General features: G+C 35.9%; 3 protein-coding genes across 3 annotated transcripts; all 3 read left to right on the top strand.

The window, feature by feature from the left end:
• The first annotated feature begins 2,055 nt into the window (after nucleotides 1-2,055).
• LOC112638733 lies at nucleotides 2,056-5,100 on the top strand. The gene has a single exon (XM_025410920.1). The coding sequence runs from the start codon at nucleotides 2,056-2,058 to the stop codon at nucleotides 5,098-5,100; it is 3,045 nt and encodes a 1,014-aa protein (XP_025266705.1).
• A 252-nt stretch (nucleotides 5,101-5,352) lies between these two features.
• On the top strand, nucleotides 5,353-8,427 carry LOC105255877. Its single transcript, XM_025410948.1, has 2 exons — nucleotides 5,353-7,879; nucleotides 8,222-8,427. The coding sequence occupies exon 1, from the start codon at nucleotides 5,606-5,608 to the stop codon at nucleotides 7,571-7,573; it is 1,968 nt and encodes a 655-aa protein (XP_025266733.1). The 5' UTR covers nucleotides 5,353-5,605; the 3' UTR covers nucleotides 7,574-7,879; nucleotides 8,222-8,427.
• On the top strand, nucleotides 8,287-9,356 carry LOC112637052. Its single transcript, XM_025410919.1, has 5 exons — nucleotides 8,287-8,319; nucleotides 8,366-8,427; nucleotides 8,575-8,690; nucleotides 8,863-9,207; nucleotides 9,317-9,356. The coding sequence occupies exons 1-4, from the start codon at nucleotides 8,287-8,289 to the stop codon at nucleotides 9,177-9,179; spliced, it is 528 nt and encodes a 175-aa protein (XP_025266704.1). The 3' UTR covers nucleotides 9,180-9,207; nucleotides 9,317-9,356.
• The last annotated feature ends 5,390 nt before the right edge of the window (nucleotides 9,357-14,746 follow it).

Raw genomic sequence — 14,746 nt, 5'->3', positions numbered from 1 at the left:
TAACGGTTATTGTAGCGTCCAATATGGCTTCTCTGAGATTTATTAATGCCATCTATATGTATTTTGAAGAAATTAAATTGATTTCTACCGACAAAAATTACCAACAAGCTATAATACATTTAAAATGCCGCGCGCAGGTGAGCGGCCTTTTTAAACGTTTAGGAGTGCTCGAAGTTATCTTGTTAAAAATAGTTTATTGATTTTCCCCGACAAAATAGTGTTTGCATATCATTCTTGGATAGTTTATGCATCATTTAAGCCAATAAAAAAAAATTGAAAAAAAAAATTTGCTGGGTAGTATAACCCCTTAAGAACGCTTCTATTCCTCAAATTATTTTTATGGAAATTTATGAGTCTCTGATTGCTTCCTGCACATGTTTCTACACCGACGCTTCCAAAAATAATTCCAATGATTATGTTGGATTTGCCATATACTCCCCCTCCCTTCTCTTACAGTTATTATTTAAAACTCAGCCTTATTCATCTATCTTCTCCGCAGAAGCCCTTGCCATCCTTTACACCCTCGATTATATACTCTCCAAACCAGTCAACAAATCTGTTATCTTTACTGATTCTAAAAGCGTCACTGAAGCACTTCTCTCGGTCAACTTGGCCCATTCGTACAACTACATCATCTTCGCCATCAAACAAAAGCTCTATGACATCAAGCAGACTGGCCTCGAAAACACCATCGTCTGGATTCCGGCTCACACGGGCATTCTGGGGAATGAAACCGCTGATCATTTAGCAAAAACAGCCATCTCTGCAGGAAAACTAACCGAGAGACAACTCCCTCACTCTGATTTCTTCTCGATTCCTCGAAGAAAATATATCGAAAGTTCCTCTCGACTACTTAAAACACAAGGTAGACACAAAGGGATAAGGTACTTTATCTCTTTCAACGAGATCATGCCAAAACCCTGGTTTCACAAGCTTAAGTCTAACAGAGAAAGCATTGTAACTTGTTGCAGAATCAGAAGTGGTCACTACGCCCTTAATTACAATCTCCAACGCTGTAATCTGGTTGCAGATTCCTCCTGCCAATGCGGTTTCCTCACTCAAGATGCAGATCACATTTTTTGGAACTGTCATTTATTCGACGCACAGAGGACAATGCTCTTAAAACGCCTGTCAAGATTCAAGGAGATAACACCTTACAACACGACCTTATCAGATTCAGGAAATTCTAGCTAAGCCCTTCTCCGGGGTTATCCACGTATTACTCTCCTTCTTAAAATCCTGCAAACTCCAACTCTGAACGTAACAATTTCTTAAAACATCACCTTTCAATCCACTAAATTATCCACTCACTCAAACCCGTTGTTGGCCCGAATACACTGATCTAGAGAACCTCTAGGAGAGAGAATGGACAATTGATCAAGCTTTTTCATGATTGGCTGGCAGAAAATGTATCAATTTTAGCTATTGCGACGCCAATGCAAAATATGATGACACACAAATAGGTTAATATAACCTATTTGTGTCATGATATTTTGCATTGGCGTCGCAATAGCTAAAATTGATACATTTTCTGCCAGCCAATCATGAAAAAGCTTGATCACATGTCACATGATCAGTTGTCCATTCTCTCTCCTAGAGGTTCTCTACACTGATCACTTCTAGATCAGAGGTGGGGACCGCCATCTTGGATACGTTCATAGAGTGACGCGTTTTAGAGTGCTTCCGCAAAGTTTCATAAACCAGCCCATTTCTGGGCTACCTCGAGTGCCTTTATCGAGCAACCTTCGTTTAACTCACTGAGAGCTTCCGCTGGATATATTAAGTTTTGGGCGGTTCATCTGTAATCGAGCACATCAAAGCCACATATACGACGGGCATTCACGTGCCTTTGTTCTCGGCCTCGGCCTTTGTGCCGTGCCTTGTAACACTCCCTCCCTTCCTCCTATCCCCTGACCCCTGGAGAGCATATTGTCATCTGGCCTTCATTATCAGACTGAATAACCACGTCATCTTGGTATCTGTAAGTAACAAAAAGAATAAAAAATTTATTTAAAAAAAAAAAAAAAAAAATTTTATCTACATTACCTCTCGAAAATGTCCTCGGACATGGAATTAGAAGAGATAGACATGACCGCTGCCCTCAAGTCTCTCATCACTGAGGCAAACTCATCCACACCTCGTAAACGACCTATTTTAGAAGAGAAAGATGCCTCTCAATCCTCTCTTAAAATCTCACGATCAGCCTCTGAAACTAGTGCTTCATCCCACCAAATATCTCAACTGGGCTCAGCGACATCACTCACAGAAGTGATACGCAATAACAGATACACGGACTGTAACGCAGGACCCTTTGAAGTTCACGTTCAACGCTCATCTAACCCTAAATCCAAGCTTCACCCTATCTCAGTAGGAAAAGCCGCTTGTGAGTCAGGACTTCACGATATTTTAGAGATCAAAAGAATAGGCTTCTCCAAAGCCTCTATCTTTTTCAAAACTAGAGAAGGCGCTAACGCCGCCGTCAACAAGCAAATATTAGCAGCAAAAGATTTTGAAATTTTTATTCCTCCTTCACGCACTTCCAGGAAAGCTATCATTAGAGACGTTCCGCCTGATCTCACCGACCAGCAAATTCTACAAGACATTACCAGCCCTTTTAAGATTATAGCAGTCAATCGACTAAACCGTAGAGGTACCTCACCTCCCCAAACACACTCGGAAACGTCAAGTCCCTCAGCTTCTGCGACTACTTACACTCCTTCTCTCACTGTAGCGATCACCTTCGAAGGACAAAAAATCCCCAAGCATGTCTATTTGTTTCATGTCCGTTACTCGGTGTCTCCCTATATAGCAAGAGTTACACTTTGTCATAAATGTTATAGATTCGGACACATAAAAACAAACTGCAAAAGCTCACCTAGATGCGCTCACTGCGGTGAAAAAGGACATTCACTACCTGAAGAAGAACCATGTCAACGGAAAGATCTCCCTCCTAAGTGCATCAATTGCCAAGGAGAACATCGCGCAGATTCATCTACCTGCCCGGAGGTCCTGCTACAAAGAGACATTAGAAAATACGCGGCCTACAGGAATATCACGTTCGTCGACGCAAGGGAAATACTAAAAGGTACTAGAGCTCCCTCCTCCTTTTCCACTTCCTCTGAAGACTTTCCCTCATTTAACTCACCACGCTCCTCACCACATCTCATGAGCCATGCCTCTCATTCGCAACCTTTCACCTCATCCCCCGTACACAACTACACGTCTCCACACCTTACCTATGCACAAGTCGCAAAGAATTTTCCCCCCCCTCTCCCTCGCCCTCCTACTCCTTATAGAGTCAGCCGTAATTCCCAAGGAAAGCTTTGTCCCCCTCCCTTTCTCCCCCTCTATCACATCCTTTGTACTCCCTCCCCCATAACTACCATGTCAATCGTAATCCGAACTCCTCCTCCCACTCCCCTCCCTACCCTGCATCTCCTCGACCTTCTGTCTCATTCCCTCCATACCCTCCCTCTTCTTCCCTCACTAACCTTCCTCCTCCCCCCATTCATTACTCTATCAATAAGACCCCCACCCCGTCTCTCCCCTCTCCCCCATCTAACCTCCCCATCTCTCCTCAAGATACTACCAAACTTGTTATTCAACTCATCATTGAGCTCCTTCCGTTACTCAACTCTGCTAATACCTCTGACCTCATTCCTACCATCATCCAATCCATTCGCAATCTCTCCACTAATCTCGAAAATCTTTCCCCGCCTTCCTCCAATTAACATGTCTAGTAAATCCTTTTTAAATAACCTTAAACTTCTTCAATGGAACTGCCATGGTATCCTTACCAAAAAAGATTCACTTACCTACATTAGTGATCAATTCGATATCCTAGCCATCTCTGAAACTTGGCTTACACCAGAAAAAACCTTTTCCCTCAAAAACTTCAATATTCTCCGCAAAGACGGCCCCTCAAATAAATCTGGCGGCACGTTACTTGCTGTCAAGAAATCAATCCCTTTCACAGAACTTTACCCTGTTTTCTCTTCGGATAATCTTCTCGAATCCATTGCAATAACCATTCCTTCCTCTCGCACAGATATCCATATCATCTCCATATATAAACATCCTTCCTCCTCTCCCCTCTCCATATGGGAAGACCTTTTCAAATCCCTTCCTACAACAGGCTATACCATTATCACAGGGGATTTCAATTCTCACCATGCCTCTTGGGGCTGTCATCGCTCCGACCCTATGGGAATCGCGCTTCTAGACGCTTCCCAAGACTTTTCACTCTCCGCTATCAACGACGGAACTCCCACTTACTTCTCCTACTCCTCCTACACCCCCTCTGTCATCGACTTAACTTTCGTCTCCTCTGGCCTAACACCTTATTGTTCTTGGCTCTCTTACGACGATTTACTTGGTAGCGACCATATCCCGACTATAATCAACCTTAATTACCCTATTCAGTCCCGCTCCTTTTTCTCCCATAAGCTTAAAACTTCCAAACTTAATCGTAAATTTCTCCACACTTCTCTTTCGCTTTCTTTTCCCTTACTGTCTGATCTTGTCAACTCGGCCCTCTCTCCTATCGACAAATACGAAACTTTTCATAATTTTCTTCTTAATACAATCACCTCCCTCATCTCAACTCACTCACAAGTTTCTAATAATTTCTCCACCCCCAATCATCAAACACCCCAAAAAACATCTCTCAACCATCATAAAACCCAGCCTTCTGCCTTCACCCACTCTCCCGCCCCGTGGTGGAACGAATCCTGCCAGGAGGCGGTGGATCGTAGGAAGCGGGCCCTCTATAATTTCCGTAAACTCCCCTCCAATCAGAACTTCCTTATTCTTAAAAAAGAAGAAGCTCTTGCAAGAAAGACTTTCCGTCACGCCAAACGATCCGGCTGGAGACTATTCTGTGAATCCATCACTTCTACAACCTCCTTACCTACATTGTGGAGAGTCATCAAGAGCTTTAAGAACAGATTTCTCACCACCTCGCCTCCTCCTTTATCTTCCAACAGAGCTGCCCCCACTTATTTTAGAGCTCATCAACACCATCTCCCCCCCATCATGCCTATACAAACCCTCATGGACTCATCTTCCCCCCTTCCGGCCTCACTCCTACCTCATCTTTGATAATCCCTTCCGCCTCGACGAACTCCTTCATGTCTGTCTCCCCCTGAAAAACAAAAAGTCCTCTCCCGGCCTTGATCAGATCGACTACTTTATCCTCTCCAACTTGCCGTCGGAATATTTCCCCCTCTTTCTTTCTATCTTAAACGATCTCTTCTTCTCTAGAGAATTTCCTGACTCGTGGAGCCGTTCACTCGTCTTTCTTATTCCCAAGTCTTCCCCCGGAAAATTTCGGCCCATCTCACTCACTTCTTGCTACCTGAAAATCTTAGAAAAGTTAATCTTCATCAGACTCGACTGGTGGCTCGAGAAATATGAAAGACTTCCCACCTCACAGTTTGGTTTCCGTAAATTCCGTTCAACCCATGATAACCTATCTATACTCACCACCGAGATACACACCAGCTTCATCAGAGGCACTTCCACTGCCTGTCTTTTCCTCGATCTTTCCAACGCTTTCGACGACGTCATTCCGTCCATCCTCATCTCAGATCTTATCGACCTTGGCATGCCTCCAGTCTTGTGTCACTTCATTTATTCCCTTACTCATTCTCGAAATCTCCAATTCGTTTACAACGGAGAAGTATCTGATACTCGTTACACCTACAAAGGTGTCCCCCAAGGCTCAATTCTTAGTCCTATCCTCTTTAACATCTATGTTTCAAAACTCCATAAACATATAGGTAAAGAATGCGAACTGATTCAATTTGCAGACGACATCGTTATCTTTGTCAGCTCTCGTCACATCGACAAGACCCTGGTGGCGTTGGAAAGCTCGGCGAATCAAGCCTCTAAATACCTCTCCTCCAGAGGTCTTAATGTCTCTCCCGCAAAGACTTCCCTCATAGTTTTTATCAAGAAACGAGTCAATCCTTGCAGTTTCTCCATTAACCTTTGCAACACCGTTATTCAATCATCAGACACTCACAAATTCCTTGGAGTTATCCTGGATTACCGCCTCCTTGGTAACCAGCACATACAGATGCTTACTACTCGCTGCTCAAAACTCCTAAACATCATCAACATGTTGAGAGGTACATGGTGGGGAGGGTCTCCCCTCTCCCTCCTACTCATATATAAATCCTTGATCAGAGGATCCATGGAATACGCCTGCCTCTCCTTTCCATATAACAGTTTTTCCTCCTTGCGTCACCTCGAAAGCATACAACTCCGTTCGCTTAGAGCATGCCTAGGCTTGCGCAAAACTACGCCAACTAATGTGGTCCTCGCGGAAGCCGGGGAAGGTCCTTTAAGATTTAGATTTGAATACTTAACCTCCAGATACATTCTCAAAATCTTTGCCCTGGATTCTCATCCCCTTATTGATAAACTTTTCGGACTCCTTTGGTATTCACGTAAAACCCGCAAAACCAACCCCTCGGAAAAATTTTTACTCTTCAAAACTTTCAATAAATTTCTCCCCATGAAAACTCATATCAAAAAATTCGACTTCCCGGCACTCTATTCTACAAATTACGACGCACTGACATTCTTTCCTCCTGTCATCATCACTTCTCCAATAGAATCAGAAAACATTAAAAACGCCTCTGTACCGCAACTCATCTTTATGGACATCTATAACGCTTTTATCCATTTTCACACCTGTTTTTACACAGACGCTTCCAAAAATAACCCCGAGGATTACGTAGGATTTGCCATCTACTCTCCGTCACCTCATCTCCAACTAATGTACAGAGTGCAGCCCTATTCCTCCATCTTCTCTGCTGAAGCCCTTGCCATTCTTCACACACTTGAACACATTCATTCAAATTCAATTTCTAAATCAGTCATCTTTACGGACTCCAAAAGCGTCTCAGACGCCCTTCTCTCCATTAACATGGCTCATTCCTATAACTATATCATTTTTTCCATAAAGCAAAAGCTCTACGAAATAAAACTTAACGGTTTAGAAGCCATTATCATATGGATCCCGGCTCACTCAAGCATTCTTGGGAACGAAACTGCAGATTTTCTAGCGAAAAAGGCCGTCTCAGCAGGAAAGCTAACGGACAAGAAACTCCCACATTCAGACTTCTTCTCTATTCCACGAAGAAGATACATCGAATCCTCTTCCAGACTTCTTAAAATCCAGGGGAAAAACAAAGGAGTGTCTTACTTTGCAACCTTCAATGAAATCACACTGAAACCTTGGTTCCACAAACTCAAACTCGACAGAGAGAGCATTGTTACCTGCTGCAGGTTAAGAAGTGGCCACTACGCACTCAACTACAGCTTACACCGCTGTAATCTGGTTGCAGATCCATCTTGCCAGTGTGGATTCCGGTATCAAGACGCAGACCACATTTTTTGGAGCTGTCCTCTATTCAGCACACAAAGGACTCTCCTCCTCAATCAATTTAGAAGATTCAAGAGTTTGACACAACCTTACAAAATTCGAGAACTACTGGCGGAACCTTTCCCTGGACTTATATGTGCTCTCCTTTCCTTCCTAAAATCCTGTAAATTGCAGATTTAATACCATTATACTTTAATATTACCACCTTCAGTTTATCATAACTACACCTGTTGTTGGCCTGAATCTCACGATCATTTTTCGGAGGTGGCCATTTAAACTTAAAGAAGAAGAAGAAGATCAGAGGTGGCCATTTAAATTCAAAGAAGAAGAAGATGGCATGCTTCGAATATAGCGTTTAACCTAACCTAACATTTATATTAGTACGGAATAGAAAGAAAAGTACAACGTTCGCGTCAATCACGTTTTCTTACGTTCTTTATAATAAATTTCATTTAAAGCAAAGAATGGTTGAAAAGTGCTATTTATGTGAGAATAAATATAATAAAAACGAAAACATTGTTTTACATCGATAAGTATAAAATTCATTGTTGAATAGTGTTTAATTACAGTGAGAGCGAAGCAAAAGAGATAATGAAATTAAAAGAAATGTTTTTTATTTAATCATATTTTTCGTAGAAAAATAACATTAAATGGAATCATAATGCTTTAAAATTATTTGACGTCAAACATTTTTTCTTTAAAAATGCAACTGGTGGAAAAAAATTTATGCTAATAATCCTTACTTTTTTGCTTCATGATTCAATATACTTGTTAACTTTTTTTTCAAAATTTAGGCTATTAAGATTAATAAAAGAAATTTATTTTCAGATTTTCCAAAAAAAGTCTTACATTGATACACACTCATCAACAGTGGCTAAACGCGTGTGGGCTAAATGAATAGGATGATGTATCAAACGTTTATATTTGTACTAGACATTTCGAATCCAGCGTTTTTAGAATAAAAAATAAAAGACTAAGGTTACATCGTGGAGCGATCCCTACAATAGGTGTTCTACATCCAGTAGTGAAAGAAAGTAAGTCATTTAAATACAACTGAAGCAATAAAAGAAAACCTGTAAATCACTATACCTGTAAATCACTATAGATATGATAAAAAAGCATTGAAAAAGATGAGTATTAATAATTATTTACAGAAATAAATTTTTCCTTAATTCTTTTAGAAAACATGAAAATAATGGTGAGACAGCGACAAACATTTCCCCCAAAACATTTGCAGATAGCATCACTATTGATGACAGAATAGAAGAGCAGTTGACGTCATCAAACAGCAATATTGGTAATTTGTTTGTTGTATTTTACAATTAATATTTTTTATATAAATATATTTTTATTGAAGTAATGTGCTTTATATACTTGATATTGAATCACAAAATGATAATATAATGGAAATTACATTTAAAAATAATATTAATATCGATTTATTTATAAAAATTTTTTTTTTATTTCAGATACTGAAAATAATGAAGATCATGAAGAACAACTTATATTCCAGAGACCTGTTACTGGAGAGTTCAATACTCTACAATTTGATATTCCAGAGTCCGTTACTCCAGTGGAAAAACGTCGGTTTGCAAAGGCACGATGTATATCTGAAATTGATCTGTGTGATGTCGCAACTCCTCGAAGAGCTAAAAGAACATTATCATTTGTGAAGCTGACTGATAAGAAGAAGTCTAAACAAATTAAACGTTTACAAGACACGAATAGGAGACTAAATAAACAAATCGTCTCTTTGCAGCAAATGGTATCTGTAAAAAAGGATTGATTCGAAAGATGCTGAAGATGTAATGTTGGTAAGCTAAATTTTATAATTGAAATTCTATCATTGAAATTGATAACAGGATATTCAACGTATTTTGGAATGGTCTGTAAGATGATAAACTGTTGATCATCTAATTTCAGGACATTGATGTAAAAAAATGGGAACAGAATTTTAAAAAATCATGATTTTTTATTATATATATATATCAGATTAAAATATATTTGTATAGCTTATTATTTTTCATATTATTTCATTTATTTTTATTTAGGATATAATGCCTTCAAAAATAAAAGAAATTATATGTAGGAAATTAAAAAAAAAAAGGACATTATTCTCCAGCGCTTCGAAGCTTTGTTCTAACTGTACACTTTTATTCCCCAAAATCTTATAATTATAAGAAAAACATGGGATAAACTATTGCCAAGCCCTTCGACTGTTAGACAGTGATATCGTGTTATTGATGGATCATCTGATCTACAATTACTTAACTATGCAAATACATGCTAAAAACTTAGAACAATATATTATTTCATTGTGTAATGAAACTGGCACATCTATTTTAAATACTAATAGAAAAACAAGCTTTCTTGGATTGATTGTTTGTCTACGAAACATCTTTTCATTGTTCCAAAAGTTAAAGCTTTTGCAAATATCCTATTTGTTAACATACAAATTATCACAAGATTATTTAGAAATGTTCTTTTCCTCAATAGGAGATTGTGAGGGATTTAATAACAATCCCAATGCATTACAATTGTAAAGTGCTTACAAACGTTTGTTAATTCGTAATGAACTTTGTGAATTTGAAAACGGCAATTGTCTATTCGATGGAATCGGAATTCTGCACGTCTCATCTCGACTTAAAAATTTAATATATTCCATTGGAGATGCTAAAAATTTAAATGAAATCATTGCGTTGGATCATGAATATGTGACATCATTATTGGATTTGACCGCATATGTTGACAATATTACTCAGTACATTGCTGGATTCATAAGTTATAAACTTCAACGAATAGTTAATTGTTATGTGTGTAAAAATCAATTAATTGGAACTGAAATGCCACTATTATCAAAATTAAAAAATGAAGGGCCTTATTTAATACTATCAAAAGATGTGTGTAGGATATCTGAGCAAATTATCAGAGAATATTCGAATCAGTTTAATAAAATCAATATAAAACGCTTTTTAGTCCATACAATTTTTCATCGAATAGGCAATGGACCTTTTTCAAATCAAATAATGGATGATTATGTATGTTTGCAAGATACATTAGATAATCATCAAACTCAGTTGTGTAAATATATAATAGAATTATATGTTAACACAAGACTTTTTCATGAAGCTAATAAAATGTAAATATATCTAATAAAGTGTAAATATATCTAATAAAGCTAATAAAATGTAAATATATCTGTGAAAAAGATAAATATATCTGTACAAAATTTACGAAATTAGTTCTATTTAATAATCAATAATATACTAATTTGTACTTTGAGTTTATACTTTTATATTTTTTTATTTTTACTTTTATAATATGAATTAGTAATAGTTACTTTTGCAATATTAAGTAATTAATAATACTAATAATTAAGCTTTTGTAATATTAATAATAAAAAAAAACAAATACTTATTTGTGAAACATTTTTTTTCATTTTTTATACGCTGTCTTACAATTTTCAGGCGAAAAACCAAATTTATTTTATATCAAAAATATGAAATGTCCTGCTTTCCACTGCAAACTTTCAGTACAGTCAATTATAATTGAAAATGTAATCTTTAGCTACAAAACTAAAAGTACTTCTAATAAAAATCTAGTTTTAAAACAATAATTTGTCTACTTATTTGCAACTTACTCGAAGGCTTTATTTCTATATTTTGCATTCATAAAGTTTAGTTATTAATATAAGTTTAGTTTTCAAGCAGCACCTTGACATTTTGTTGACATTGTTTGATTATTACTTCATATTTCAACTTATTGATGAAAATATTAATAAATTTTAATTAATTTTAACTCTTCTATTTATTTCAATTATTTTATATTTTATTACCCACTATTATTTTATTTATAAATTTTTTCTTGTTAATCAAATCTATAAAAAACCGAAAAAAAATTTTTGATGTGAACGTTGTACATACTTTCTTTTCTACTCCGTAACAAATATAAATATTAGGTTAAATGCTATGTCCGAGGCATGCCATATATATATTTGACTATATTTATATATATTTATATATATATATTTAAATGCTATGTCCGAGGCATGCGCAAAAGTGCTAAAACAGATTAACTGTGCGAGAGAAGGTATCGTCTGCACCGTAATGTTTTACGCTCATTCATCCTACTGAATTAGCAATATAGGAGTACTATATATATGCATTCAACACGTGCGCATATTTGCGAAGACGTATGATGAGATACGTCGTAGGTATTATCTCTAGAGCTGTTCTACAATGAGTCGTAAATCGTAGGCAAATTGACCAACCATAGACGATTATTTCAAAAATAATCAACCATGATTGATCAATATGCCTATGACTTACGACTCATTGTAGAACGGGCCTCAAACCGGATCTACATTAATCGTATCGTAACGTCGCAAGTCGTAAGTCGTAGGCAAATTAACCAATCATGGTTGATTATTTTTGAAATAATCGATTATGGTTGATCAATTTGCTTACGACTTACGACTTGCGACGTTACGATACGACTAATGTAGATTCGGCTTCATGCCTTGCGCTTCGCCAAGTTTTGGCGCCAAATATGATAAAGATGACGTAACGCACATGCGCAATTTAACATCTTTATCAAATAAAATAAAAATACTGATTTTTAATGTTTCCCAAATAGTAGAAAAAACCAAAAGACATCTTTTAGTCGTCTTTTAGTCATATGTGCTATCTGAGTTTGCTCTTTTATTTATGTATTAATAAGGGCTCTTTTATTTATATATTAATAAGGGCAACTTTTATTTATATATTAATTGTAAAAGAAAAAACGATTGGTCAATCTTTTTATCTATATTAAACATTAATGTATATTAAGAATATTGCTTTAATAATATAAAATTTATAATAAATGTAAAATCATATAAATAAGAAATTCAAATGCGAACATAAATTGAACATCCAAAAGATGTTGCTAATAAGACATCCATTTTAATTCCAACACGGATATTCTTTAAATGTCCATTTTATGTTCGTGGACGTACGGATATAAACTGGATTTAAAATGAACATCTTTGGAACGTCCAGTGCTATCTGGGTAACCATATAATACCCAATAAGCAAAATGTAAGCAGTATGTCGACAGACTGGCAACAGATTTGATCAAACCATGTCAGCAGAATGACATCTACTGCGTCCTCATTCTGCTTCTAATCTGCTAGCAGAACCTGCTCACAGAATCGGATATCAGATTGTCGGCAGAAACTGAGCAGGATCTGCTATCAATGCTAACATGACTTGATGTCAGACTGTTAGCAGAAATCGAACAGGATCTGCGCGTGCAATTTGATGTTAGATTGTCCGCAGAAACCGAACAGAATCTGCGGATGCAACCTGATGGCAAATGGACAGTAGAAATTTCACAAGATTTGCACTTTTATTAATATTATATAAATGCAACAAAATTGATTATTACAGGTGCTAAATAACAATATTATCGGCAAGTTAATTAGAATTTTCTTATAGAAAATGACATATATGTAATATGTTATATCATAGTTATATTTCATATAGCGAAGGACTAATTTCAATTCTATTTAATTAAATTAATAATAAAGTAAATGTAACTTGTAAAACTTGAGATGTAATTTATTTAGAATTAAATTCTTGCTTTATGCCTCAAATAGCCAGTGCATGAATAATTTTCCATATATTATATTGATTCCAATCAGTTTAATATTCTGAATTCTGACTCTCATTTGCTTGTATCAGATATCAGAAATTAAAGTGAAAAATTAAAATGATAATTACTATATTTTTAGTCTTTTATTCATATTCGTGACTTTATATATATTTCTGACAGAAATTCAATTACGAGAAAGTACAGCTCACGTAGCGGTAAGTGAAAGAACTATCGAATCATGCAAATCCTGTTCCATTTCTGCCATCAATCTGCTATCAGAGATTGTATGCGCAGATCCTGTTCGATTTTTGCCGACAATCTGTTGTCAAATTGCATCGCACAGATCCTGTTCAATTTCTGCCACCAATCTGCCACTAAGTTATGCCGGCAGAATCTGTTCGATTTTTGCTGCCAATCTGGTAACTGATTATGTTAACAAGCTTTGTTATATTTCTGTTGACATTCTGGCGACATCACATGATATATCAGAACCTGCATCGATTCTGTAATCTTTCTGTCGACAACAATTTCTAACAGATTCCCTGACAAGATCTGCTTTAGCAGACTTGGCTATTGGGGATAATTCATGTTGAGTATAATTTTAAAATTTAAATGTAATTTTAAAATTATTTAACATTTCATTCTATATCGAGGACTTTCTATTTAACAAATCGAGACGAACACGTCATTCTGTCTTGTTCAGTGTTTGCTGTAGATAATTTCAAAATTATCTAGATAAAGATAAAGATAAAAATCCGTAAATTTATCTTAGATGAGATAAAAATGATTTTGCTTTTACTTAATCTAGATGAAAGATGAGATAATTATTGGGATAATCTAGATAATTATCTAGATACTTGTTTATTTCATAAAAATATAAATATTTGTAAAAAATGTGACGCAGATTGTAAATGGAATATTAAAATCATAAACACATATTCTTTTTCTTTTCCTAAAGAATATTTAAATAATAACAAAAAGGTATATAAATGATATGATAAATATTTATTTATTAATTTATATTTATAATATATTTATAATATATTAATAATATAATAATCAATGTGTAACAATACATATATCATTTTTATAAAATATACATTAATACATTGCACAAATTTAAGTAAAACAATTACAAGTAAGTAAATTTAAATAAATGAACATAATAAAAAAGACGACGGCGTTCTTTTCTCATTTTAAGTTATTAAGGTCTGATTCCACAACTCGAGTTAATCCGAGTTTAATACGTTAAACTGAATCCTGATTGGTCCATTCACTACTTAAACTCGGATTAACTGGATTGTGGAACTGGGCCTAAGTTTTAAGCTCCTCAAAAATTTTAGATATTTTAGATAGATTTTTAGAAGCTCGCCTGGAAAACTCTTTTGCATAATGAAAACGTCATCTTAGACAATTTTTAGATAAGATGACATATTTTTATCTGATAAAGATAAAGATACTTTGTATTTCTTCATCTAGTTAAAGATAAAGATGATCCGTTTCTTTATGTAGATAATTATCTAGATAATTTTATCTAGATAATTATCTAGATAATTTTATCTAGATACCAGCAAACACTGGTTCTGTTCCAATATCCAGTGAATAAAAAAGATATAGAATAACTCTTGTGTCGACTTGTGTCGCTAAATGGAAAATACCATTGTCATGGATGCCGATCGATATATCCTTCCAATGTTACCGACAGCGGACGACAAATGT

This window comes from Camponotus floridanus, unplaced genomic scaffold (assembly GCF_003227725.1).
Source record: "Camponotus floridanus strain SB8 unplaced genomic scaffold, Cflo_v7.5 scaffold36, whole genome shotgun sequence".
Taxonomy (NCBI): Eukaryota; Metazoa; Arthropoda; class Insecta; order Hymenoptera; family Formicidae; genus Camponotus; species Camponotus floridanus.
The sequence above is the reverse complement of the archived record's forward strand: the minus strand, read 5'-3'. Positions and strand labels throughout refer to the sequence as shown.